The sequence below is a fragment of the Cygnus olor genome, chromosome 11, assembly GCF_009769625.2.
Source record: "Cygnus olor isolate bCygOlo1 chromosome 11, bCygOlo1.pri.v2, whole genome shotgun sequence".
Taxonomy (NCBI): Eukaryota; Metazoa; Chordata; class Aves; order Anseriformes; family Anatidae; genus Cygnus; species Cygnus olor.
Genome location: NC_049179.1, coordinates 10,475,215 through 10,501,743, shown reverse-complemented (window position 1 = coordinate 10,501,743; position 26,529 = coordinate 10,475,215). Strand labels below are relative to the sequence as shown.

General features: G+C 56.0%; 2 protein-coding genes across 9 annotated transcripts in view; both read right to left on the bottom strand.

The window, feature by feature from the left end:
- Positions 1-8,798, bottom strand: part of CPEB1 (cytoplasmic polyadenylation element binding protein 1) — a 36,293-nt gene extending 27,495 nt beyond the window's left edge. For 2 of the 5 annotated variants that reach the window (XM_040570057.1, XM_040570059.1), the window contains exons 1-2: positions 8,750-8,798; positions 3,894-4,071 (exon numbers count right to left, since the gene is read on the bottom strand). In XM_040570057.1, coding sequence (XP_040425991.1) covers positions 3,894-4,071; positions 8,750-8,764 — 193 coding nt within the window. In that variant the 5' untranslated portion in view covers positions 8,765-8,798. Of the gene's footprint in view, positions 1-2,554; positions 2,578-3,893; positions 4,072-6,997; positions 7,134-8,560; positions 8,579-8,749 lie in introns of those variants that run through there. The other 3 variants (XM_040570061.1, XM_040570058.1, XM_040570065.1) reach the window with 3 other exon arrangements.
- Positions 8,799-9,893: 1,095 nt separating this feature from the next.
- Positions 9,894-20,680, bottom strand: AP3B2 (adaptor related protein complex 3 subunit beta 2). 4 transcript variants are annotated; one of them, XM_040570181.1, is made up of 28 exons: positions 20,345-20,680; positions 18,411-18,486; positions 18,253-18,327; positions 18,050-18,145; positions 17,804-17,964; positions 17,542-17,608; positions 17,203-17,385; positions 16,876-17,052; positions 16,546-16,643; positions 16,259-16,313; positions 16,032-16,103; positions 15,804-15,866; positions 15,449-15,581; positions 15,258-15,367; positions 15,005-15,181; positions 14,720-14,906; positions 14,501-14,619; positions 14,177-14,288; positions 13,717-13,915; positions 13,465-13,642; positions 13,327-13,381; positions 12,712-12,818; positions 12,385-12,616; positions 12,212-12,296; positions 11,594-11,691; positions 11,472-11,495; positions 10,653-10,791; positions 9,894-10,326 (listed from the first exon to the last, which is right to left on the bottom strand). In XM_040570181.1, exons 1-28 carry the CDS (start codon positions 20,455-20,457, stop codon positions 10,176-10,178), a joined length of 3,342 nt encoding a protein of 1,113 aa, XP_040426115.1. In that variant the 5' UTR covers positions 20,458-20,680; the 3' UTR covers positions 9,894-10,175. The 4 variants fall into 4 exon arrangements, with proteins under 4 accessions (XP_040426115.1, XP_040426114.1, XP_040426116.1 ...); XM_040570180.1 differs by having other exon boundaries at positions 13,462-13,642; positions 20,345-20,679; XM_040570182.1 differs by lacking the exon at positions 11,472-11,495 and having other exon boundaries at positions 13,462-13,642.
- Between the last annotated feature and the right edge of the window lie 5,849 nt (positions 20,681-26,529).

The window sequence follows — 26,529 nt, the reverse complement described above, 5'->3', positions numbered from 1 at the left end:
ATCTGGTAGCTGCACCTTCCACCCAGCAAGGCCGGGCTTTGAAGCCTGGCAAGGAAAGCCACCTGAACATCTGTGCAACAAAAGCTACCCAAAGAGAATGGCTTCGCTCATGTTCTCACCAGGACTGGCAGCGAGCACACATTTTAGTTTTACATTTCGGGGAGTAGAACCAACACCAGAAGCTGTGGCATGCAGGGCGACAACAAGCTGATGTCTGCGTGACATGCAGCCATGCTGAAGAAGTTTTGCCTTTCAGGCTGATTCAGTGCTCTCTGAGGAGAGGCAGGCGTTTTGAAGCACCGCACGATCCTGTCTCAGAAGCAACCAGACAGGTTCCACAATTACAGCCTTCATGGCCAGCAGCCACCGTGCTGCCGCACCGTACCCTTCAGTTTGGGCCTGACCTAAGCCTTGTGTTTCAGAAACTCCTGGAGCGAGCACCCATAAACGACTGTGGTGTCAGGCTGGGCCTGACAGCTCGGATCATTTTGACAAGGCAATTAAGTTCACCGAGGATTATCATTAACTGCAAACTGATCCTTATAGAGATTTAACATTAGGTATGCCCACTTAAGTCTCCAGTGGCAGTCCCTTCCGCCACCTGGATAACTCTCCACCTGTGTCAGGAACAGGGCCCTGCATAAGCTCGTTGTCTCACATTGTTCAGACCGATGCCGTGTCCATCTCCGTGCTGCCTTGCTGCGCACTTCACCACACCAAGCAGGGCATCTCCACACGTGTTTCCCCAATAGCATTAGTGAAAGGTCATGAACTTCTGCAGTCCCTCCTCCACCACGTGTAATCCTCTTAAGGCTGAATGGGGCTTCTTAAACACACATCCAATCCAGGATAAATTTAGTTTGACCTGAGGAAGGCAACTGAAAAGCTGGAGGGACCACAAACAGATTAAAAGTACAAGTTTCCCCTACTGGAATACATCTCTTCCCCAAGCCCTCCCACCAAAAGAGGGGAAGTTGAACAAAGGCAGTACTTTTAACTGCTACAGCTACTACATTAAGGGTGGATCTCCAGGCTCGTTAAGTTAAGAGGCAGCAGTGAGGACTGCAGGAGCTATGAGCTTTATGTTAATGTAGCCTAACTACTATGCACAATGCACAAGCTGTTCTTGCACTGAGTAAAAGCACCAGACTCACAAATTCGTCAGGAGTGATTTAACCCAGAGCCAAGTCACCACGTGAGGAGTAGTCCCCAGCTCTGACCAAGAGACAGCTCTGCAAGGCCACCTACCCAAAAGCCAGGCTCACTAGAAGACCCTGATCCAGCAGAGCCTTGTCCTGTTCACTCAGAAACATGGAGAACTGACCTGTAGAACTGCAGCATTCAGGCCCTCGCTACCTCCTAAGAGGTCCCGATGCAGACTTACAAGGCAAGGCCAGGACTGCTGGTGGGCTAACAACATGCACCAGACAGATGCTGACCCACTCCAAATATTTGCAGTTGGTAGTTGCTGGACCAGTCAGAACAGCTCAGGTTACTTTATTTTCAGTCTCTTGTGCAACCCAGAGGCAGCTTCTGGAAAAGTCACGTTCCCATTAAATGGTGAAGGCACCAAAGGCAGCCACTTTGTAGCCCTGGCTCAGCAGCACCCAGCATCACCAGGAAGCAAGTGAGTCCCACCTCTCCTTGTGCCATTGCACACATCCATGCAGCTGCACAAGAAACTCAATGCAAGCCCAAAACCTCCATCAGGGTGCTGAGATAGGCCCCCACACTGGTCCCCAAACTGCACTGTGCCAGCTGTCAGCACCTACCTGTGAGACCAGCCTCACCCGCCAAGCAGGAACAAGAAACATTTATTAGGATGTCCCAGAAAGCACAACTTTGCTTGCACCACAGCAGAAATAACACGCTACTGGAAGCCTCCTTTTTCATGGAGAAGTACCATCATACTTGTCCTACAGGAAGGTCTTCCACAGAAGTAGCTTGCTGACAGCCTGAAGCACACAGTTGAGCACCACAGAAGGGAAATTTACCCACTTTCCAATTAAGACTCCACCTCAGCAGCCCTGTGACAGGAAAGACCCCACTTCATCTAAGAAATACCACAGCAACTGACAGACCAAGAGAGATTTACATGCAGAGGGTCATACACAGGTTCATTTCATGCCAGTCCTTCAGACAAGAGCTTTGGAAGACAGCACTGTAAATCAGCGTTGTTACACCAGCTCTAAGCCCAGACCTAAAGCCAGAACTAACCCACATCTTCACCAGGTGAATCTGCTCTGGTGGGATGAGGTATGTCCAACTAAGTTAAGTTTCAGCTTACTTGCCAACATTAATTAGGAAGTGCTCCATTCACAATTAAAAACAGAATATGAAGGGCTATAGCTAAGATTTCAATGAAGCAGCCAGAAAGAACCCTCATGAACCCAATGAGTATTTTCCTTTATTTTAGGTTTAATCCTCCCTTATTATTCCAGCACATCAATGTCATATGCAGCACTGACAACCACTGTTTTAAGGGACAAAGATTTCTAACCAGCTCAGTACAACAGCAATCTCAAAAAAAGCACCACTTATACACACCACTGACCTGAATGAGTTAATGTTCTCTATGCAACTGCTCAAAAGTAAACAGCATATCCTCCAGAACTGTTTTACTTGCCATGTTTCAAGCAATGCTGGGTATAGATTCGTACCCAGAAGCGAACAATTCACTTCCTCCAGCATTTCTGCAGCGCCAGCAGAGGATCACATGGCCAGATCAGCCCCTGGTCCACAGTGCTAAACCCTTCAATACACAGGAGATTAAGCTGCACTGGAAGTCATCTGGTAGCAGTTATTTCACTAGGCCAGCACAATGTCGCACTGCACAAGCGCCCAACCCGACCACAAGGTGTCCAGAAACCAGTCTGGAGCTTTCTGTGCCCGTTTGGTTGAGGCTAGCCACCGGCACAAGCAGCTACAAAGAAAGCTTGCAGCGGCCTGCAAGGTCACCAGCTGGTGAGGTTTTTCCTTTACTTCCCACTTTGTTTTGGGACAAGTCCAGAGGGTCAGTTTGCTTCCAATAATGGCAAAAGTGTTTATTGACCCTATAATTCAGAGGCTGGAGGAGCAACAGCAATCTCTTTCAAGCACCCAAATCCTTGGCACAGAAGTGCACTGGCAAGAAGAACAGCAGGCTCTGGGCAGGTACATTTACTGGCAGATCTCGTCCACTGTAAAGGGACAAAAGCACGTCCTTCAGTTACATAAAAATAAGTCTGGACCCCATACTCTTTGCTTTGGCACAGAGCCTCCTGTTTTGAGGCAAATCAAGTGCAAGGCAACAGAATATTCCCACCGCCCTCAGCCCATACAAAGCAGGAACTTGCAGAACTTATTTCATAATCTCAAGCTCCTCTTTGAGGAGAAAGTCTTCTCCTACATACACTGCTCTGTGTGTTCTTCAACATGAGATTAACTAAGCTGTAGCAAACCAAACAGTTATTCAAAAGCCTTTTGCATTTTATGTATGCAGCAGATCAGCCATAGGAGCCACCAACAGACATAATCCTGCCTCCAGGAAAGGCAGACTGCTTTACTGCTGGAACCACCTATGCCAAAAGCAGCTGGCAGATGATGCATTACACACAGGTCAGGCAGCAAGAGCTCACATCCTGCCCACACAGGACCTGGGGGAACATGAAGCCAGCCTTCCCAGGCACCTCCACACTGCCAGGGAACACTGGGTTATCCACTTCAGGCTCACAAAGCCCCCCATCACCAAAAAAGCATTAGCCCCAACTTCAAACAGTTTTTTGTTCACAAGCAGGTGCCAAACACCACACCGCCAAGGAACATACCATGTTTACCAGGTCCCACTGAGCAACTTCCCCACCCTACCAAACCCTGGCCCTCAAGCTCGCCTCTAACCCAGCCAAACACATCACCTGGTGAGATGTCACGTTTGCTTTTTGTGACAGGAGTGGTGCAGACTCCACTGAAATCCAAAGAGTTGTCCAGCATGGCGTTTATTCGGCGAAATATATCTGCATTGCTGCACGTGGAAAGAGCAGGGGCATCCGGGCTATCCCAGCAGTCTTTTATGCTCCTCCCAGTATCTTCCTTCTGGTAAGAAAGAACAAGCATTAGTGTCGAGCACGCTACTACTCACCTCCCTACTTTCAATGCATTGTGGAAAGCCTGGATTGCCTCCAACACTCATATTAGCTTTAGATCCAGGTCTTCACAAGGTTCACGCACAATTCTTTGCACTAAAGAAACAGTTAAGCAAAAGGGTCAGCAATTTGTCAGCACTACACACCAGACCAGGACCACCCCAGTCACAAGCAGGCACCAGCTCACTGAAACTGGGTGAACTTTAGACCAAGAGCCACAGCACCCGAACCCATTCAACTGCTAACACAAGCTCCCTGCCTTCCTTCTGCACAGCACTTCACACTGAGGCACAGACCACACTCCTTCTCCCCAGGATCAGCTTCCTGACACTGGGGGATACTCGTGGTCGAGGCAGCCACCACCTGACACCACAGGGGTTCCTCCTGCACACAGTACAGCTCACTTCACCACTCTCATTTTGGAGCTCCAGGCAACATCTTGGCAAAGCCAAGTCAGCAGCCACGCAAACACTTCAGGCCTATGGAAAAAACAAGACTTCCCAGCTAATCGAACAGCCCCAAAGTCCTGAGGTGCCACTCAGCAAGGTGAAATGAATCCCAGTCTCCTCTTTAGTTAGCAGCTCCTTATCAGAAAGTGGTTACCCAACAACAGCTCTGCTTTATCACAATCCTCCACCAGCACCGACCTACCAGTTTCAAGGTTTTTTGGGTCTGACCATCCTACTACAAGCCAGGGCTCTCAGTAAAGCTTCTTCTGCATGCCAAGAGCAAAACCCTCCTGCTTCTTGGTGTCAGTCCAGAGACCCAGCAGCAGCAGCTGCTTCCCCCAGCTCTGCCTGCAAGCCACTTCCACAGCCAGGCTTGCTTCAGTGCAGCTGCACAGCACTCAAGCCCTTGCCACTCTAGAAGCTGCTAAACAATCTCCATCCAGCATTTTTGGACCACAGGCAAGTCTCCCCGCCACCCAAAAGCTACTGCAGCAGAACCCTGCTCCTGAACATGCTGAGCAAGCAGTATTGCCATCAATTAAGGCGCACATTAAAGAGAAGCGCAGGAAGGCACAGCCACTCCGGTTTTGGCCTCTGGACCAGAATCCCTGCCATTAAGCAAATCTAGCTGGAGCCAAATTCAAAGAACTGAATCACAGCTAGGCTGGCAAACAAGGCCTCTGCTACTCCAAGACACACAAGAGCCTATAGCTTTAAATTGGGCCATTTGTATTTGTCAAGGAGCCGTTTAATCCATCCACCATTTGGATGTGATCCTGTAAGTTTGGGGCCTGCCTTCCCCACACTTCTGCTTTGCCCAGCAGCAAGCCTGAAGCACCGAGCTGGTTTTCCTTTTCAAATGATCCTGTACTGATCTTTCCAGTGTGTGGCCTGTAACTGGATGCAAGAGGCAAGCCTAAACCAAATTTCATGTGGAAATGGGAACTTGGCCCAGCCTGAGCACAGGACTCACATTTCCCCCATTCCCCACCTTGTGAGCAGTTTTACTGCCATAAAGTACACTCAGTTTTCCACATCCCAGTCAACTACAAGCAAACAAACCCTTCCTGAAGGAGGCAGCAATAAGCCAGGGAATTGTCAACTCCTGTGATGCCTCCAGGTAGGAGGCAAGCAATTGATTCAGGATTTCAGCCTGCTTAAGACTATTGCATCTAATTCAGCACCACTGCCTGGGATATTTGTCTGTTAAAAGACCCAGCCCACCCTCAGATAAGGCCCTGGAACTCCGTCAGCACAGCACAGGAGCATTTACAAGCCAAGAATAAACAGGTAGGGCTCAAAGCAAGCTTCAGGCAAGAGTAAACAGGCAGAGCAAGCTTTAGGTCATCTTTATAAAAAGCAGCTGAGGAGTACAGAAGCTCAATTTAAGAGAGTATTGCCAGTCATCTTTAATAAAAAGGAGTGCCGCATCAGGCTGTTTTGGCACAAGTGTGAAATGCCATATTCTCCTCATGTTACTGCTACAGAACATCTTAAAGCAGGAGGCAAAGCTTTTTCCTCAGAGTTTGTGCTAGCAGGACAAAAATAAACTCCAGTGGCCAACCAAATGCCTGACCTGTTCCTGCTCATTTAGCATTTGATGCTTCCCACAGCTGGCAGCACCAGTCCTGCCACAAACAAGAACAGAAAACAGCAAGAGGATGGCCAAGCATTTTTACAGAATTTCCTTTTACTTAAAAAGCTTTTAACTTTAAAGACTGAAGGATATCCTAGAGATACTGCAGGCACCACTGACTTCAGAGCTGGCATCCAACGCTTTGTGTAGGCAGTGGCTCATGTCTCTGCATCTTCCCTGGTGAAGCTCACCCACCTCCCTGGCCCCCCCAAGCCAAAAATACTCCTTTAAAAGAGCTCTGCAGGTCTCTGAAGCATGCAGGGTCCAAATGACTAGACTACACAGGCTGCTGAACAGAAGGAATTTACAACACATAGCTGGAGAAAACATCCACATCCCTTAGTCTCACCAGGAGTTAACACCAAAGCACAGGGAAATGTGTTTGAGGCTGTGTGCTCCAGAACCTTCTCCATTCTCACTTTGAGCAAAGAAGCATTTTTGAATGCAGCAAGGATTAGCTTTCAACACTATCTTGAAGGACTTTGCTGACCAGAGCAATACATCAATAGTTACACTCTTGCTCCTCTGGACCACACCACAGCAACTACAGCCACAGCCCACACTTGAAGCTGCCCCCCCCCCACCTTCACCAAGGCACAAAGATCTGTGCCCAGTGCACTACAAGGCTCTGAAGCCCCAGGGAGGGACCATCAGGTGCCAGACACCTGTAGCACCACACTCCAAACAAAAGCCACCTGAGCAAGATGGGGAGCACCTGGCTTGATGTGAAACAAGGCAAGAAGTTTCTGCTCCCACAGAGCAGCAGAAAGACAACTAGCATGCCACCTCACCTGCTTGCTCTGCATCCAGAAGCTGGCAGCCAAAACATCATTGTACTTGCAGCCATCAGGTCCCTGGGGTTCATGTCTTATCAACCTCCCAAAACCATGACTGCAGCTGCACTTAAAAGAGATCCCACACAGGACACCCACAAGACATGGACCTGCAGCAACTCAGTCCATGGAACAATGTCTGCTCACGTAAGCAAAAGCCACTAAAGATATCTAAGTGGAAACAAAGGCACCTCCACAGCTCTGACATAGACATACCTGAAGGAAACCTAGCATTTAAACAGCAGATAATGAAATCCCAGGGCCAGGCAGCATCCCCAGCACTGTGCAGGATTAGGATATCCTAATCCTGAGGGAAGCCATTAAACACAGATCAGCTGCCAGCATAACCACAATGTGCATTAGCTCCTTAGGAACAGGCAAGGCTCGTCCACCCCAGCTGCGATTCAGCCTTTACTCATTATACTTTCCATGGAAATCCCACTGAGGCAGCATCATGCTGATGCCTGAAGGGGTTTTCAGCCAAGAGGGTCTCAAATCCTGAAAGTTTAAAATGTTGTTAAAATAGCATCAGTTTCAACGTAACTAAATCAAGATGGCTCTACACTTCAATCAAAAGCAGCTCCAGAAGTCTCTTACTGGCCTGTTTTGCTTCCCAAACCAAAGTCAGGTACACCAACAGAAAGCACTACTCTGATGCAACTGTTCCTACAAATCAACGCTGCTTAACAAAGCAACAATTTAACATGCCCAACTCATCCTGTCCAGTGCTCTCACCACCAGCGGGGCCACGCTTCAGCAACTGCTCCATGGTTTGCATGGAGAGGGCCTCGAACACATCTGCCTGGAAGCAACCCTGTTTGGAAAAGACTTCGTTGGATTTACTTTTACGTGGGAGTGCTGACTTCAGAATTATACCAGTTTTGCCAAAATTCCTGTTTTGAAAAAAGTTTCACTGCTAAGCACCTACTTTTTCCCCCCCCCCCCAGAACTGAATACTTCAAAACTATTATCCAAACTGCCTTAGAAACAAGTAGCAACCCAAATAGAGGCTTCAGCACACTATCAACATAGAATAAGGCCCAGGGAGATCACTCCAGCTGAAAAACCTTAAGAGCCCTGAACTCCCCCAAAGCATTACCTCCACCCTTTGCACAACTGCAGCTGCCACCGCTTACATCCACTTCTGTTGCCACACGGCTAGCCTCTTAACCAACCCACCTCAACGAGCACTGAGTTCAGCTGAGTTAAAAAAAAAAAAAAAGAGAGAAGTGAAGCCTGGAGAACACTCCGCACAGGTGTGGCAGCACAGAGAGGGTGCAAACTACTACTAAGTAAAAAAACACTCAGACCTCCCTCTGCCTACAAAAAGGGGTTTTAAGCCATTAAGTGAGACCACGATACACCAACAACTCTTCAGGGGCGACCCTGCGGGCGGGGGGTTTCGCCTCAGCGCGGTAGCGCTGAGGCGAAACCCCCCGCCCGCAGGGTCGCCCCTGAAATCTCCTCAGCGCCCCCTTTCCCGCCCAGCCTCCTCAGCGCCCCTTCCCGCCCAGCGCTCACCCGCCGCGCGCGCCGCCAACGTGCGAAGCCACGTGAGGGGGCGGCGGGCGCGGCGAGGAGGGGGAGGAGGAGGAGGAGACCGCGCGCCGCTCCGCCCCGCCCCTTCTCCCTTCTCCCCCCTCCGACCTCCTCCTCCTCCTCTTCCCGCCCGCCGCGCGCTCCGCCTCAGCACGGCGCTCGCTCGCTCACCGGCGGGAACGCCATGGGCGCTGCACAGGGCGGGAGTGGGGTGGGGGGAGGCGGGTCTCGAGGGACCGGCGGCAGCGCCGGGCTCCGGCCCCCCGCCGGGTTTTTAATGCGGCCGCGGCGCATGCGCGTGGCGGCGCTGTCCCGCGCGGCCGCCTCGCGCCCCCTCACGACGCCGCCGCCGCCTCGCGCCCCCTCACGACGGCCGGCGGCCGTTGGGCGGCTCCTCACGCGGGGGGGTGGCGGTGAGGGCTGGGTGCTGGGGCGGGCTGTGTCGGCTCCGCTCAGCGCCCGGGGTGCAGTTCTGGGAGCCCCGGTGCAAGAGGGAGTCCAGATCAAGGGGCTGAGCAGCCCTGCTGGGAGGAGAGGCTGGGAGAGCTGGGGCTGCGCAGCCTGGAGAAGAGGGGGGTCGGGGGGGGGGGCTCGTCACTGGCTGTAAATACCCAAGGGAGGGTGCAGAGGGGACGGAGCCAGGCTCTTGTCAGCAGTGCCAGGACCAGAGGCACTGGGCGCAAGCTGGAGCCCAGCAGGATCCATCTGAACATCAGGAAACGCTGTGCTGTGGCGGTGGTGGGGCGCTGGCACAGGCTGCCCGGAGATGTGGAGTCTCCATGGAGATTCAAATCCCACCTGGACGTGGTCCTGGGCAACCCGCTCCAGTGGCCCCGCTAGAGCAGGGGTTGGACCACGTCTTCCAGAGGTCCCTTCCAACCCAAACTACCCTGTGGTTCTGTGGTCCTGTTCTCTCCCCCCCTGTGCCTGGCTCCCAGGGCTTGTCAAGGGATGAAGGCAAAAACTGGGGCTCTCTGAAATCTCACCCAATTGCTGGGAGGGGAGAGCTGGGTAAAGAGACATTTTTCCTTCTTTTTCTCTCCAGAGATGAAATGCCTCCTGGTGCTGGCCCTGCAGTGGCATGGCAGAACAGACACAGCCCTCACGTAGCAGGCATTTCTGCAGTCAAAACACCAGCGATTCTGCTTTGAACAAACGCCTGGAAGCCTCCCAGGTCTCCTCAGATCCCTAGTCAGGGCCAAGCCTCCTGCCCTCTGCCAAGCAAGTGCAGGTGTCCCTGGTGTCCCTGCAGCAGAGCCCAGCAGGGGACATTTGGGGACTGGCCCTGCCACTATACACACAGAGTAGAGAAGGGTGCAGGTTTGAGGAGAGCTTTATTGGCCATAATAAATAAGGTTACACTGGGTGACTGTGGCAAGAGGTGAGGGACTAGAGCCACCGTGTCTTCACCGAGCAGGACATTGTCCTATCCTGCTCCTTCTTCCCAGAGGCAAAGCCAGCCCAGGTATCACTGCCTCCTGTCCCACTTGTGCCACCATGAGTACTGGGGTGGGGAATAACCCCGGAACAGGGACAGGAGGGTCTTGGGGAGTGGTGTGGGGCAGAGGGGATGGGGGTGTGTGGCAGGGCCTGGCTGTCACTGCGCCAGGGCCTGGATGATGTCCTTCACCAGCATGGTGCCAATCACCATCTTCTCGCTGTTGACGGTCAGCTGGGCTGCGGCTCCCTCCCGCCGCTCCAGGGTGACGAGCACCAGGCTGCCACTGGTCACCGTCTTGGCTGCAAACCTGCCCGCCAGCAAACACAGGGCATCAGGGTGAGCTGTGCTCCTCTGTCACCCTCCTGTCCCCTGTCCCCAGCCCCTGGGATGCTCCAGTGGGGGCTGGGGAGGTGTCTGCCACCAACAGCCACTGTCACAGTGGGTCTGGGTGCAGGTTCCTGCAGGCTCCTTGTCCTTATGGAAGCTCTGAGTGTCCCCATAACTGAGCTGATTTGATTTGTGTATGACTGCAGAGGTGACAGTGCCTGCCCAGTCCCCAGGCTGGACCTTGCAGTGGGTCACTGGCATGGCACAGTCCCCAGGGAGCTGAGGTCCCCTGGGGTGTCTGGTTACCTGTATTCATTGTCAGCTCCGCAGGGCACACGTCCCACGTTGGCAGCCGAGGTCACTTGCTGGACGATGGCGTGGTCACTCCGACATTTCTCAGGCAACGTCAGCTTCTCCGTGATCTCGCTCATGCCCGTGAGCTTCCCTGGAGCAGGCAGCGGAGCCCCTGCCTGTCTCTGGCCATGCACCCAACCCTGCGCCCACCACTGACAGCAGTCGTATCCCCACCAGGTCCCATTTTGCTGTCCCCAAATCAAGCCCTGGCTCCCGTCCCCTCCTGTCCTGCCCCAGGCTGAGCTCTGTCCCAGGCCACCTTGTTCCTATGGTTTGCGCATGGCCTCGCATCCAGGTTCCCATGAGGTCCCAACATGCTGCCCTGCTTGCTCCTCTCCAGCTTGGCAGAGATGGACATAGGAAAAACCTTTCCTCCGTGACCCTTTCCGGGCTTGTCCCTGTCACCATGCCTGGTGGCAGCAGCCTGCAGCCACGTCCCTAGAGACGGGCTCCTCCAGGCAGCAGCACTGCGGGGTGATGGAGCCAGGTACCACAGGGCACTGAGCACACCCCAGTATCTCCAGCTCACCACAGACCCCGTCTGCTCTGGGAGCATGGTGACAGAAGGCCAGGGTGTCCCCGTCACTTGCCACAGAGTGACATGAGGTTCCTGTGCTGGGCAGAGGTTTGGGGACCTCGTGCAGCCCTGTGGCACTGTGGGGCAGGATGGGACATGGAGGTGTCCCACCGCCCCCACACCCCATTGGGGCACCCCGGTGCCTGGAAGGGAACAAGGGGAGCTACTCTAGGGCCAGCCAAGCTGCCACTTACCCTTGCCCTGCCGCGTGAGGTGCTCTGTGCCACGGCACGGGTGGCAGGGGGACAAAGCATGCAGTGAGTGCCACCGTGGGGACAGTGGGTGGCCCCCCACCCTGGCCCTGGCCCCCACTCACCCTGCTCCTTCCTGAACTCGTTCTCGCTCATGAAGACAGGGGCCATCAGCTCCCCCACTGGCGGCTGGATGGAGACGTAGAAGTGACGCGTGTGGGTGCTGGGGACACAGGCAGGTGAGAGGGGATGCACTTGAGGACCTCCCCCTCCCCCTGCCTCAGGCAGAGGGACAGCTGGAGGGAAACTGAGGCACAAAATGGCTCAGGAATAGGGAACCCATCAGGCTGGACCTGGGACTGCTGCCACCTCCTTGTCCCCTGGTGCCTGTCTCACTGTCCCCTAGAGCACCCCATGTCCATCCCAGTGTCCCCTCTCCCCTGGAAAGACCCTGGGGCGCATCCTGGTGTCCCCATCCCCTGGAGAAACCCTGTACTTGTCTCACTGTCCCCTGGAGCTCCTCATGCCCTGTGCTGCTGTCCCTTGCCCTCCAATGCCCACCCAGCTCTCCCCAGTGCCCTGGAGGACCCCATGCCCTATCCTTCTGTCCCCCAATGCCTCATCCTGCTGTCCTTTGTCCCCTGCTGTTCCATGTCCCTTGGAGAGATGTCAGTGCCCATCCCACTGTCCCCATCCCCTGGGACACCCACCCTGTCCCCTCCCGCCTGGCGCTGGGCACTCACCACAGCTGGAAGTTGGCCGCCTGAGTGGAGTCGCAGAAGTCGATGCCCATCACCACGCTGGTCGTGTCCCCAGGCGCCAGGCGCTCTGAAAGCACACGGCTGTCACCGGGTCCCACCTCCCCTCCGCGGGCTGTCCCTCCCGAGCACCAGTGCTGTGCCGTGCCGTGTCGTACCGATCTCAGGGAACTCCTGGATCCGCATGCCCGAGAGCGGCTTGGGCTCGCTGACCCGCAGGCTCTTCACCTCAGCGTCGGTGTTGTTGGAGATGTGGATCTGGACGGCCACCATGTGGGGGTCCCCCGGGAAGGGCCGGCGGCTGAAGCAGTACTCAACTGAGAGCCCCTCGCCCGCCATGCGGTGCAGCAGCTCGTAGGTCCTCACCGCACCGAACGCCGGGCTCATCAGCTGCCGGGGACCGTGGGACGATGTGGGCCACTGAGCCCACCCTATGGCACCCGTTGGGTGTTAGGGACCCTCAAGGGGATGTGAGGGACACTTACGGTGGGTGCCAGGGAGGTGTCGGTGAGTGTGAGGCCCTCCAGATCGGTCACCAGGCTGGTGGAGACGATGCTGGTGGAGGGTACAGGCTGGGGAGGTGGGGGATTGACTGCAGGGAGAGGAAAGATTTAACAAAGCTCCGATGAGCCACAACCCCGTGGGGACACCACATGGGGACAGCCTCGGTGCTATAGCCCCTTGGGGACAGCCGCATGGGGACACCACATGGGGACAGCCTCAGTGCTATAGCCCCTTGGGGACAGCCGCATGGGGACACCACATGGGGACAGCCTCAGTGGTGTAACCTCATGGGTACAGCTGCATGGGGACAGCCATGTGGAGACAGCCCTAGTGGCACAGTTGCAGGGGGGAAGCCCCTCAGATACCACCCACAGGGACAGGCACGTGGGGACAATCCCATGTGGACAGCCCTGGTGGCTCAGCCATCTGCTCCACAGCCATCCTCATGGGACAGGGGCCATCCAACCCCCAAGTCCCCACGTTCCTGCTCACCCAAAGACTCCACACGGCCTTGTACCTCCCCACCCCAGGTGTCTGTGCCTCAGTTTCCCCAAAGCCAAAACCGTGACCATCCCATGTCCCCTGCAGCCACTCACAGTCATCCAGGTCAAGCAGGGAGATCTCCTTGGGGCCAGCCCTGCTGCTGGGGGGCTACAAAGGGGCAGAGAGATGGGGAGGGGTGAGCAGGGGGGCTGGGGTCCCCCTGGCCTCCCTCCCAGCCCGGTCCTCACCGCCTTCCTCCGCTTAGCCTCTACCACGGCCGGTGCCTCAGTGCCAGATTCTGACCCTGAAGAGCTGCTCTCGGAGGCGCTGGCCTCCTCTGACGAGGTCTCTGCATGGCCCTTCCTCCCCTGAGGTCCTGCTGCCTTCTTGACCTTCTTCCCCTCAGTCTCCTCCTCCTCCTCGCTGGGGCTGCAGGGAAAGGAGGCTTTAGGGGAGGCCATGACACCAGGTCAGCCGGGGGGGACACAGCCTCCTTGGGGTACCTGGCCGCACTCCCCGGGGAGGAGGCCTTCCGGGGGCCTCCCTTCTCCTTCCTCTTTTTCCTCTTCTCCTCCTCCTCCTCCTTGTCCTCTGACTCCCCGCTGCCTTCCTCCTCATCCTCCTCATCCTCCTCCTCGCTGCTGGAGCTGGAGCTGCCGGAGCTGCTGCTGCTGCCGCTCTCCTCGCTGACGGACTCAGGCTCTGCAGGGAACACAACTCAGCCGTGCTGCTGTGTCCCCCCACGTCTCCACCATTCTTCGCTGTGTCCCACCACATCCCTCCACTGTGTCCCATGTCCCCACAGCTGCCCATGGTGCCTTACAGCGTCCCCACATCTCCCCCCGCATCCCTGCTTCCCCCTGCCAGATCCCTCCATGTCCCCCATCCCCACCACGATGGGATGTCCTCATCATGGTGTCCCCTGCCTGGTGTCCCACCATGGTGGCATCACCAAGTCCTCACCACTGTCTGCAGACTCGGTGGGCCCTGACTCGCCCTCTGAGTCAGAGTAGAAAGGTTTCTCCACCTTCTCCTTCCTCTTCTCCCGGCTGGTGCACTTGGTCCACTCGGGAACCTGCTGGCACAGGGCTTGTCAGGGTTGTCACCCATGGGTGGGGTCCTAAACCACTGCCTTCACCCTGCTCCTGCCCCCAGGCAGTTGCGTGGTCACCAGAGAGGGGACATGGGGCAGCTGAGCAGCACCTGGGCCCCTTCTGGGGCTCTCCCAAGACCCCAGTGTGACCTCCCCACCATAGTCCCTCATGCAGCCCAGGTTGCCCCACGCACCTCCACATTCCTCACAGAGGGGTCAGGGGCTTCATCTGGCCAGTCCGGCAGCTCCTGGTACCCAACAGCCTTGGTGTTGAGCAGGTGAGACAGGGAGCCCAGCTGGAAATGGTCCCGATCTATGGCAGGACGAGAGGTGGCGGCAGCTCAGGGCCAGCTGTGCAGCACCAGGGTGACATCTCTCCCTGTGTCCCCATGCCCTGCAAGCAGGGTGGGTACCTTTGAAGGAGGACTCCAGGATAGGAGCAGGTTTTTGGGCCAGGAAGAGCTTCTTGGCATACTTGTTGAGGGCCCCGCTCTTCTCGGTGGGCACAATGAGCTGGCGGATGAAGCGAGCCCGGTCACGGATGTCATAATTCTGGTCGTACTTGGCCAGGTTGAGCACGTACTGGGTCAGCAGCTTGCTCTGCATCAAGGGGCACGCTCAGGGCCAGCCTCTTCCTCCCACTGGGGAAACTGAGGCAGGCCATGGGACCGTGTCCCCAGGAACATGTCCCCAGGTACCTGCTTGGAGTTGGTCAGGTAGAGCTTGGCTGCCAGGTTGATGACCTGCAGCTTGACGATGTCCTCCTCGTTGGTGAAGGACTTGGCCATCTTGCGCAGCACATCGGGTGCTATCTTGGGCACGTGCTCACAATACTCGCCAATCAGCCACAGGATGCTGGCCCGTGCCATCGGCACCTGCAAAACACCCTCGGGAGTGTGGCATCGCTGTCACCCCCTCTGGTCCTGGGTGCCACGCAATGCCCCAACCCACCTGGATGTTGTCAGTGAGCTTGGCCATGTGCTTGATGATCTCGCTGTGCTGAGCCGGCTGCATCTGCAGCAGCTTCTTGATGACCACCACGGATTCAGCCACCACCAGCTCTGTGAGCAGAGACCCGGCCTCAGCGGAGTCCTCCCTGAGGGAGATGGAGCCCCCATTTCACCCCCGCCATGAGTGCTCACCATCCCGGTTGGAGAGTAGCTGGACGAGGCCGTTGAGGCAGGTGTCCCGCACTTTCCCAATGTTGGTGGCACAGCGCCCGATGGCTTGGATGGTGGCTGCCACGAAGTCCTTGTCCATGCTGCGGATGTAGGTCTGTGCAGGCACAGCATGTCACCCGTGTGCCAGCACCGGGTGTCCCCCGCATGTGGTGACCACACATCAGGGCTTTTTGGAGCCATTCATGGAGTTAGCACATCAGTCCTTTCCTCCCAGTGGGATTCTCCTCCATCCCCCCTGTCCCCCCCCCAGGAGGTATTTTGGCATCCATAGCCACGACCGAGTTGCACCCTCAGACTGCCTGGGGTCTCAGCATACCTGAAACTCACGCAGGATGGTGGAGATGTTGGTCTCATTGGCCAGGTTGGTGAGGACCTCCAGCTGCAGGAAGGAGAGAAAGACTGTCAGCTTGAGACATGTCCCAAGGACACCAGATTCACAGTGTCCTCCTGTCCCCAGAACACGGAAGATGGCTGCTCCATGGGGAAGAGCTCCATGGAGCCCAAAGCCACCAATGATGGGTCATGCCAGGTGTTTCCAACTCACCTTGAGGATCTTGATCTGTGTGGGGTCTGTGGAACGGATGTAGAAACTCTTCAGATAGGGCTCAAACATCCCCTGTGCAGAGAGCCAGCAGTATTAGTGACACTGATGTTCTCAACATGCTAAGGCCACCTGTGGGCAGGTGGCCCTGGCAATCAGCTACCGGCCAGCCCTCATTTCACTCCAGAGTTAACGGGGCTGACTCCTCCCGTACCAGGGCCAAGACTCACCCGCCTTTTAATGGACATGGTGGCCACATTCTGCAGCACAACATACTGGACCTCGCTGTGGAGACACAGAGGGGACTGCCATCAGTGGGGCAAGCCAGACCTCCCTCCCAGCATGTCCCCATGAAGACGGAGCAGGACCCACCACCAGGGTGATGCCACCATGATGCTCCCACCCTTTATCTGGGTTGGGATGTTTGGGAGTCTTCCCCAGGGTCTTGGGGCTCCCATGGGTCCCACTGGCCACGTTCTGTGGGGTAGGAGACCACCAAAACCCAGGTGCCACAGACCTGTGACTCCGCAGGAGCCGCACCAGTGCCTTGGCGATGACACCAACCTCTGCCTTGGGTGCCAGGTGGAAGTAAAGCTGTGCCACAGCCATCACCACCTGCGGGGAGACACCTGCCTGTCACACGTGGACATGGGGACATCTCAGAGGACAGCTGTGTCCCCCAGTGTCCCACCCAACAACAGCCAGAGGAAATCCAGCCCTTGGGAAGTCTACCACTGGAGGTTCCCCCAAGACTTCCCCAACACCCTGCTGGCTTCTTGGCTGGTGGGGACATCATGAGCCCAGGTTGGACACTACTGGTGGCCTTGGGGACAGGGCGGGGGCTCACCGCAGCATTGCGGCTCTGCAGCAGGGGCTTGGTGTTGCGCAGGAGCAGGCGGTGGTCAGGGTCCATGACATAGGGCTTGCGCTTGGCCAACGAGGCTGCCTCCGCCTTGGCATCCTTGGTGTCCTCTTCCTCAGAGCCATAGAAAGCCTTCTCGGCACTCTCCTCCAGCAGGGATTCCTGCCAGCAGCACTCACCTTCACCCCACCACCCCACCCCAACCACACTGGCAGAGCAGCAGGATGCACCGTGACACCAGAGCATCCCTGGTACCAAGGTGGCCGGGGGCACCCTAAGGTGTCCAGGACACCCTGAGGCTCCCAAACTCACGTTCTGGTTGGGGCTGAGGAACTGGGTGCGCGCGTAGCGGGTCAGCATGTTGATGATCACCACTTGGCCCCACTCCTCCACGTCGATGAGCAGGTTGCAGAGCTTGCGGTAGTTCTTGTGGATGAGGTCGATGCGCTCTGGGCAGACCTCCTCGAATGCCATCACCACACTGCCGGCCACCAGCTGTGGAGGGAAAGCTCGGGGTGGCTCACTGGGTTGGTGGCATCTCCACAGGGATGCTGGTTTGGTGGGGATGGTGACATCCCCATCAGGGATGGCTTGGTGGGGACATTGGCACCCCCACATTTTGGGGGTGGGAAGACATGGCGCCCTGCTCACCGTGGTCTTGTCCGCCAGCAGCTTCTCAATGACTTCGATGAGTTGGTCCTTCTGGTCTGAGTCGAGGCTGTGAGGAAAGAGTGGGACTGGTGCAGGTAGGAATACATCCAGCCCCGCAACTCCTCCACCCCTGCTGGCACCAAGCAGCTGGGACCCCCCCCCCACCAGGGTCTGCATTCCCAAAACTTAGCAACAGAAAGACACACAAAGCCTTCCATGAGTTTTCCCTGTTCTCAGCAGCCATCTCGCATCCCCCCGTTACCTGTAGAGCTTGGGGATGGCATGGGCAGCCGTCTTACGCACGTATGGGGACATGTCTGATGCGGCCTCCTTGATGGCCAGCATCATGATGGGTACGATGATGGGTACACGGATGCTGGAGAGGACACGCAGTGCGCTGGCACGGATCAGCTGGTTGGGGTCCTGCAGGGACATAGGCATTGCTGCAGCAAGCTGGGACAGCCTCACAGCCTCCTCTTTTGCCCCCCAAAGCATCCAGGATGCCCACCTTGAGTCCTCGCTGGAAGGTGGAGATGGAGAGCAGGGCCAGATCCTGCTGCTCCTCCGCGTAGCGCACCAGGTACACGTACACCAACTTCTTCACCTGCAGGGTGGAGCTGGCCAAGGTGGCAGGGACCCCCAAACACCCCCAAAACCCTCCCAAACAGGGAGCATCCCAAGCCCAAGGGACACCCATGGGTGCAACCTCACCTCAATGTTCTTGCAGGCGACGTTCTTCACCACGGCCGGGAAGAGGTCAGAGGCATTTTTCCCCCGGGCAATCATCTAGGGAATGAAGGAGCAGTGTAACATGGGGTGGCTGGCACAGCATGGCACGGCACAGCATGGCATGGCATGCAGCAGCTCACCGCCACGATCCTCTTCATGGCCTCCAGCTTGAGTGAGTCCTTGTTGCTATCCAGCATCTCCTTGAGGTCATCATGCCTGCATCATACCAGGGTGGAAAGTCCCATAGTCCATTTTTACCCATTTTTATTCCTTTTTTTTTGGCCCTATCCCATGGGAGAGATGCCTGCGGCATGCCAGCAACCTGACCCTCCAGTGCTGTGCAATATTGATCGGGCAGGAGTTGGGTTACAGCCGTATGAAAAATGAACCGAAGGGACTTGCATGGCACTGGCCACCAGCTCTGTCCCCATCCCGGCCACCAGCTGGACATCCCTTGTCCCCTCCTGGGCATGGTGGTGCATATGTGCCAGTGCACCCTAACAAAGAGTGCCCTGGAATGGTCAAATCCGGCACTTTTGTTACCATTGTTACCTCTTATAAGGCTGTTTGCCATGTGTCCCTTTTATAAGGCACATCTGTCCCCACCAAACCGGGGGGCGCTGCAAGTCTGCATCCACCCACAACAGCCCCATCATCATCAAGGGACAGCAATTTTCCCCAAAGAGCACAGATTTGCACCAAACCAGCCCCAGCATTTGGTGACACCCTTCTGGGGCATGCCACATCCCAAAGCCCCCTGGAACGATGCTCAGCCCCAGCCATCGCTGCCACCATAGCTGGGGGGGCTCCCCGGGGGGGGGTCTTACCGCGGTGGCTGCCCGGTGCTGGTGGCCACCTCGTCCTTGGGGACAGCCAGTGGCTGCAGCTCATCGGCGCGCAGGGCGCTGTAGCAGGTGGGTGGCCCGGCCTCAGTGGCCAGCACTGGGCTGGTCACCTCCTCGGCTGCATCACCACCTGCCACTGTTTTTGGCCGCAGCAGCTTCTGCACAGGTGGCAGCGAGAGCATCGCTGTGGCCAGGGGTGGCACTGGGGACAGCAGGGACAGTGGCAGGGCTGTGGCCCCGCTCCTCCTCCTGAAACCTGATGCTGGGCTGGGTTGGGTTGCAGTGTCAAACCAAGAAGGCCACCACGGGGTCTCGTGGTCCCAAGTGCCACCTGCCCCACAGCTAGGGGGACATGGCAGGGACATGCTTCCCTGGGGACTTCCAGTGGCTCAGCTGCAGGTGGGGACATCCCCAAGGGGATGGGACAGATGTGGGTGTCCCAGCTGGGTGATGGGGTGGCACCTGGGGGGCACGGGGACAATGACAGATCCAGCATGGACACTGCCGGACTAGGGGACATTGCCAGGGGCTCAGGGTGGGGGACAGTGACAGAGTGGGAGACCCTGCTGGAGTGGGGGGAAAGTGACAAAGTGGGGGACATTGCCAGGGGGTCAGTGATGAGGGACAGTGCCAGCAGGGGGGAATCTGCCAGGGCGTGAGGAGGGGGGAGATGGTGACAGTTTGGGGGACGCTGCAGGGGTTTGGGGTAAGGGACACTGCCAGGCTGAGGGACACTGCTGGGGGGGAGGGCAGGGGGACAGTGACAGAGTGGGGGATGCTGCAGGGGCTGGGGAGGGGGACACAAGGAACCCCACTTTCCCCTTTTACACTGCCTCCTCCCCTGCCCCCCCCCCCCCCACTGTTCTGCATCCCCATGACCCCCCAGCAGCTGCCGGCCACAGGTGACATCCGCCGCCCCCATGCTGCTGGGACCGCAGGCTTGGCGTGGGTGGGAGGCATGGGGACTCTGCAGCCCCCCCGTGCCACAGCAGATCTCAGATCTCCGATCTCCCCCCACCCCCCCGAACCCCTGGTCCAAAACCCAGCTTTTTTCCCTCAAACCACCACTGCATACTGGTGGCCTTTGCAAAAAGCGATGCGTCCCCATCCTTATCCCCAGGCGTGTCTCCATCCCAAGGCGGGGGGGGGCACCGCCAGCCTGCTGCCATTGTCCCCAGGGTGTCCCCATGTCCGTCCCTCCCCACTCCCCCCCCCCACCCCATCCCCACCTCTTGTAGTCAGAGGCGAAGATGCCGCCGCTGGCAGGGTCGTGGCCGTACTCAGGCTCCCCCAGGCTGGAGGAGCCCCCCTTCTCCTCGCCGTAGGCTGGGCTGGCCGCCATGGCGGTGCTGGCGCAGGCTGGGATGCGCAGGCCGCGGACGCCGGCACTGATGTCAGCGTCGTGCGGGGACGGCCACCGCTTAAAGGCACCGGGGAGAGTGGGTACCCACGGCACCCACCCTACCCGCAGCACCCACAGCACCCGCGGTGCCTGCGGCACCCACGGCACCCTGGGGGATGCTCGGTGTAGCGGGGCCGTGTGGTTCTGGGGGATGCTCCCACGTGGCTCCCCCCCCCCCCCCCCCCCCAAATATAATAAAAGGATAGGAGAGGTGGGTTTGCTCCCCCCAAATGGGGTGGTCCCCAGTCCTGCATTTTAAAAGTGGGCATCACTTGGGATCTTGTTATTTGGGACACTTGTTACTATTTGCGATATCATTATTTGGGATATCATTATTTGGGATATTATTTGGGATATTATTGTCAGGATATTTTTATTATTATTCAGAATATTATTATTATCATTGCTGTGATTTTCACTATCATCATCACTATCACTATTATTATTATCGCTTACTATTATTATTTACTATTATTATCATCATCTACTATTATTATCATTTATTATTACTAACATTATTACTACCATTGTTATTTTTATTATTTACAGAAAAGTAATGCTGTTCAGAGATAAGCCTCATTACTATTAACAAATAATCAGTATTTTCAGAGAATTCAGGATATCATCATTATTTGCAGATAATTCAGAAATTCTATTTTTTTTTTCCAAATTTTAACATTTTTTACTTCATATCTTAAACACAGAAATAACGTCTTTCAGCTGGGCAGTTATTTCACCCAATCACCCAGGATATGAAGCAGCAAATATAAGCAGACTAGGTGGAAATAATTAATAAAGCAGCTGATTAATGTTTCTTTCCCCACGCAGAGGGTGCTGAGTGGTGTCTTTGAAATGATCCAGCACAAAATCTAGAAAGGAATACCCCCCAAAAAGTCATGGTTTGCAGGAAGCAGATGTGTGGAAAGGCAAAGTGTGGGGCCGAAGGGACATGGCTGCCCTGGATGCGCTGGGGAACAGGCCGCTGGCTACCCCCCTCACACTATCTGCTTGCTCCCCTGGAACACGAGCGGCCTGGTGACCTCAACCCTCCTTGGAGACCCCAGCAACTCCTTGGGGGCCCAGCCCTCCTGGGGACCCAGACAATATAAGGAGGACCTAAAACCTTTAGAAGGCGTCCAAAGGAGAGCAGCGAAGGTGGTGAGGGTCTGGGGACAAGCTGTATGAGTAGTGGCTGAGGTCCCTTAGTTTGTTCAGCCCAGAGCAGAGGAGATGAGGGGAGGCCTCATGGTGGCCTGCAGCTCCCTCACAAGGGGAGCGGAGGGGCAGACGCTGAGCTCTGCTCTCGGGACAGCGACAGGACCCGAGGGAATGGCATGGAGCAACGGGACAGGGGATGGTCAGGTTGGGTGTCAGGAAAAGGTTCTTTACCAGGAGGGTGGTCAGAAAATGGAACAGGATCTCCCAGGGTCACTGCACAGAGCCTGCCGGAGATCAGGAAGCATTTAGACAACTCTCAGAAATAGTTTCATTTTTAGATAGTCCTATGTGGAGCCAGGGGTTGGACTCTATGATCCTTGTGGGTCACTTCCAACCTGGGGTATTCTATGATTCTGTGACGTTCTTAAGGACCAGGAGCCTCTTGGGGAACCCAAATCTCCTTAGGGACCCCAGCCCTCCTTATGAACCGCATCCCTCCTTGCGGACTCCAGCCCTCCTTGGGGACCTCAGCCCTCCTTGGAGACCCAGCCCTGGAGGGAGCAGTGACACTCATGCAAATACTCACATCACTGCCATGGCTGTCATTCTTCTTGATTTTAACCTGCAGGAAAAAGATGTCCGTTTGTCTGGGGACTCATCTGGCCCACTGCACATGCACTGCCCTGTCTCCATACTCACCGCCTCTAAGTAGAAATCCACCAAGTCCAGCAGGTAGAGTGCGAAGTGGATGCAGTTGTTCTCCGTGAGACTGTACTGGGCTGTGCTGTTCATCACCTCCTTGACTTTTTTCTGGAAAGCATCAAGGTCAACCCCAGCCTTTTTCCTGTAAATTTGGCATTTCCCCCTCCCATTTATCATAGCATGGAAGCCTTCCTTGCTGATGTGTCCTCCATTTGCATGATCGTCTGTGTCTGGAAAGGAAAGAGCTGGCCATTACCATGTGCCTTCACTGGCCACCACCGTGACCTGAATGGAAGATGGGGAGCATGGGCTCACTTTGAAAGTGGATGACCTCCTCATCCCCACAGTAGACGGCAGCATGCCTGAAGGGTCTTGGGAGAATTTCAGATTTGACCTGTATGGGGAAGAGCAGGATGTCCCCGGGCTGCAGTTTGCTCTCCAGCAGCACCTCTTCAAAATTTGTTGTGAACCAAGGCACAGTCATCTGGAACAGGAACTTGGTTGCCTCACTCGCTCTACGGGAAGAACGCTTAGGAGAGAAAGGGAATATGCAGCTTCAGCATGGGGCAGAAGTGGCCCCCATTGCCCCAAAAAACTGCCAGTGGAGGTCTCGCTGTGTACCCTGCCCCAGGACAGCACATCCCCTGCAGAAGCACTTGGAGGAAAGGCGAGAAATCCCAAATCATTCTACTCACAAAACTGTACGACATCCTCAGGCCCATGTTGGGGGTGAAGAGGGACTACCCTGCACCAGGCTGTCCTGCCCTGGTTCTTTGTGTGCTCAGGGATGGGCCCCAACCTGCACTTTACCCTTGCAAGCAATGGTTGCAGGGCTGGTTTTCAGCACACTTGACCCATCCTGCCCCTGTCCTGATGCCCTTTGGTACCTGCAGCTCCTGAGATGGAAACAGCTGGGCCAAAGGCTATTTGTCACCTCCCACCCTGAGCTGGCACAGGGCTGCTCCTTTCTGCTGATTCCTCTTTCCCAAGCTGCGGGGACATTTTCTCCTCCCTCGGGAACCCTTTCATGGGCATGAAGCAGCCCAAGAGCTCTCCCATGGGTGTGGGAGCTGACCAAGTCCCCAGAAGAAAGCCCGGAGAGACCTGGAGCAGCTGTTGTGGTTTTGGCTGGACATCCTGGGACTCAGACTGAGCTCAAACCAGTGGGACTGTCACCTGTGGATGAGTCCACGTGGCAGCATGCATACCCTGAAGTGCCTGTGACCACATCTACTCTGGAAAAAGTCCACACCAGGACAGGTAGACCTTGAAGCATCTGCAGCCGTGGATTAGTCCATGACACAGCACGTAGACCTCTAAGGGACTGTGGCTCATAGATAAGGCCACACCAGAACAGGTACACCCCTAAGGGACTGTGGCCAAAGGAAAATCCCAGGCTGGAGCATGGACAAGGGTTGGAGTTAATTGCAATATTAAACCCTATGGCCTGGTCCAAAAGAGCAAGGGGTGGAGACTGCAATGGAAATGCCTTTAAATTGTTGTAACCCATGATCTGAGTTGCATGTTATAGGAAGTCCCGTATCAGGACTATAGGACTGAGGTGGATGGGCCTCACAAGAAGCAGTGCAAGAACAGCAGTGACCTGACCTGAGATGGCTTTAGCATCTAATAGCTCCATGCAACACACCGCCCCTCCTGTCCCGAGTGACTGCCGTAACAGATAGAAGCTAATCATGGACTAAAAGAACTCAACAGACATTTAATGGACATTTGGCAGGGGTGGTCCATAGACTATGGCAATTATCTTTGTGTATTAATCAAAGGGTGGTGGTTAATAAGAATGTCTTAGAAAATGTGGGACCTGATCATGGTGTAAGTGGTACGGAATAAAGGGTGGATATTGTCATGGTTTTGGCTGGGAGGCAGTTAATTTTCTTTGTAAAGGCTGGTATGATGCTGTGTTTGGGATTTTTGATGAAAATAGTGGTAGAAACACACTGGTATTTCGGCTGCTGCAGAGCAGCGCACACAGAGCTGAGGACATTTCTGCTTCTTCTGCTGCTCTGTGAGTGAGGAGGGCGGGGAGTGCACAAGGAGCTGGGGGGACTGGGAACAAACCATGCCAACAGGGCTCCTCTACCCTTTCTCCTCCAGGCAGGAGGCAGCAATCTGAGGGGCAGAGGTGAGTTTATCTGCAGGGGACACCAGGAAGCAGCCACTCTCTTCTTGGAAGGCAGGAAGGGGTGGTGGCGTTGGGCTCCTGAGAAGGGAAAGCAAAAGTGGAAAAGCCCAATGCTGGTGCTGGGCATCTCCTGCTGGGGCAGGTGGTAGCCGAGGGGCTTAAAGCCAGCATTTGTCCCCATGACAGACAAGTAGCTGTGGTGTCCTCATGCTGCAGTAGTGCGGGCTTTCACATGCAACCTTTTATTGAAAAGCTGTGGGCACATGCCAGCACCCACAACCACACCCTGCGCCCATCCTGCACCCCACATCCACATCCCGTATCCCACACCTTGCATCCAATGTCCCGCATCCCACACCGCAAAGCCTGCATCCCACCTGCACCCTGCATCCCCCAGCTCACATGCTCGGCCCGCACCCCACATCCCATATCCCACACCCTCCAGCCTTTATCCCACATCCTGGCGGTGGCCCAGAAAGGATGCTCCAGCCCTGCGTGCTTCCCAGATCGCATCACCACCTTCTTCACTGCAGCTCTGGGGACATCTAGGAGAGAAGACAGCTCCAGTGATACTCAGCCGGGGTGGGTATTGTGGTCCCCTAGGCTTTGGGATGATGGCACCCACCATGTCCCCAGCGAGCTGGCCCAGCCCCAGCAGGGCAAGAGCGAAGTGGACACAGTTGCAAGTGACAGCATCGTACTCCAGCACCATGTCCATGGCTGCCTGGACCCGCTGCTGCAGGGTGGCCACATCCAGCCCCCGCTTCATCCGCAGCACCTTGGCAGGGCCCCTTGTCCGCAGGAGGTGGCTCTTACTGTGCTTGGCCACGATCCCTGTTGGGGACGTTCCCAAGGTGCCTGTGGAGTGGAGGTGATGTCCCCCAGGGAAGGTTGGGGTCACCGAGAAGCATTGGGGTCACCAGAAGGTTGGGTCCCCAAAGAGGGTTGATGTCCCCAAGGAGGTTTGGGGTCATCAGAAAGGGTTGAGGTGCCCAAGGAGAGTTGGGAGTCATCAAAGAGGGCTGAGGTGCCCAAGGAGGATTAGGGTCATTGAAGAGGGTTGAGGTCACCAGAAGGGTTTGGTCTCCAAATAAGGGTTGAGGTGCCCAAGGAGGGTTGGGTCCCCAGGAGGGCTGATGTCCACAAAGAGGGTTGGGTTATCAAAGAGGGCTGGGGACACCAAGAGGGTTGGATTCCCAAGGAAGGTTGAGGTCACTAAGTAGGGTTGAGGTCCCCAAGGAGGGCTGAGGTCACCAAGGAGGAGATGCTATGCCCCATGTCCCTTGTGCAGGGATGACCCCCTGCCACTCACCTTCCAGGTGGATGATCTCCCCGTTGCCACAATAGACACCGGCATGGGCACCCCACCAGCCAGGGCCACCCGAGGCCAGTGGGAAGAGAAAGAGGTCCCCAGGCCGAGGCTCTGTCACCCCGTTGGGCACAACATCAAAGTGTTGACCGAGCAGCCCCTCACAGAGGAAGAATGCCGCCGTGCTCGCCACTCCTGCCACTGCCTGGGGACACCACCATGTGTCACCTCCAGCCAGGTGCTGTGGGTGGAGCACTGTCCCACTGGCTTGTCCTCATCCCACAGTGGTTTTGGGTTTCCATGGACCAGGAAAAGGATTTGGAAGTCATCTCCAGCTAGCACAAGTAGACTAGGTCCAGAGCACCCATGGGTGCTGAGTAAAAGCCAGTTTTGCCCTGTTATGTGATGGGATGGGTGGTGCGGAACGCAGGGGAACACTGGCACTTACCTGCTTGGAGCTGCTCACCTGGAAGGACAAATACTCACGGTCACCCCGGTGGCACTGGGACCCAACCTGCCCCAGACCCAGACAAATTTGGGGCAGCGTCACCAAGGTGTGTCCCTTGATGTCACCCCCCCCCCCCCCCCGAGCAGTGCCACCCAAACCTGCCGCACCCAGGAGCGCAGCCAGTGCCAAGGCTGGAGGAATGGCGGGACCTTGTCCTGCAGGGTCTGCAGCATGGAGCTCACCTGGGGGAGA

What these genes read in the sequence shown, in the direction of transcription:
- AP3B2 (XM_040570179.1), bottom strand. Translation starts at nt 20,457, where the DNA reads ATGGCGGCCAGCCCAGCCTACGGCGAGGAGAAGGGGGGCTCCTCCAGC. An exon ending in AGCTCACTGACAACATCCAG is followed by an intron (nt 15,182 to 15,257) that starts GTGGGTTGGGGC and finishes GGTGTTTTGCAG; the next exon opens with GTGCCGATGGCACGGGCCAG. An exon ending in CCAGGAGTTCCCTGAGATCG is followed by an intron (nt 12,297 to 12,384) that starts GTACGACACGGC and finishes GTGTGCTTTCAG; the next exon opens with AGCGCCTGGCGCCTGGGGAC.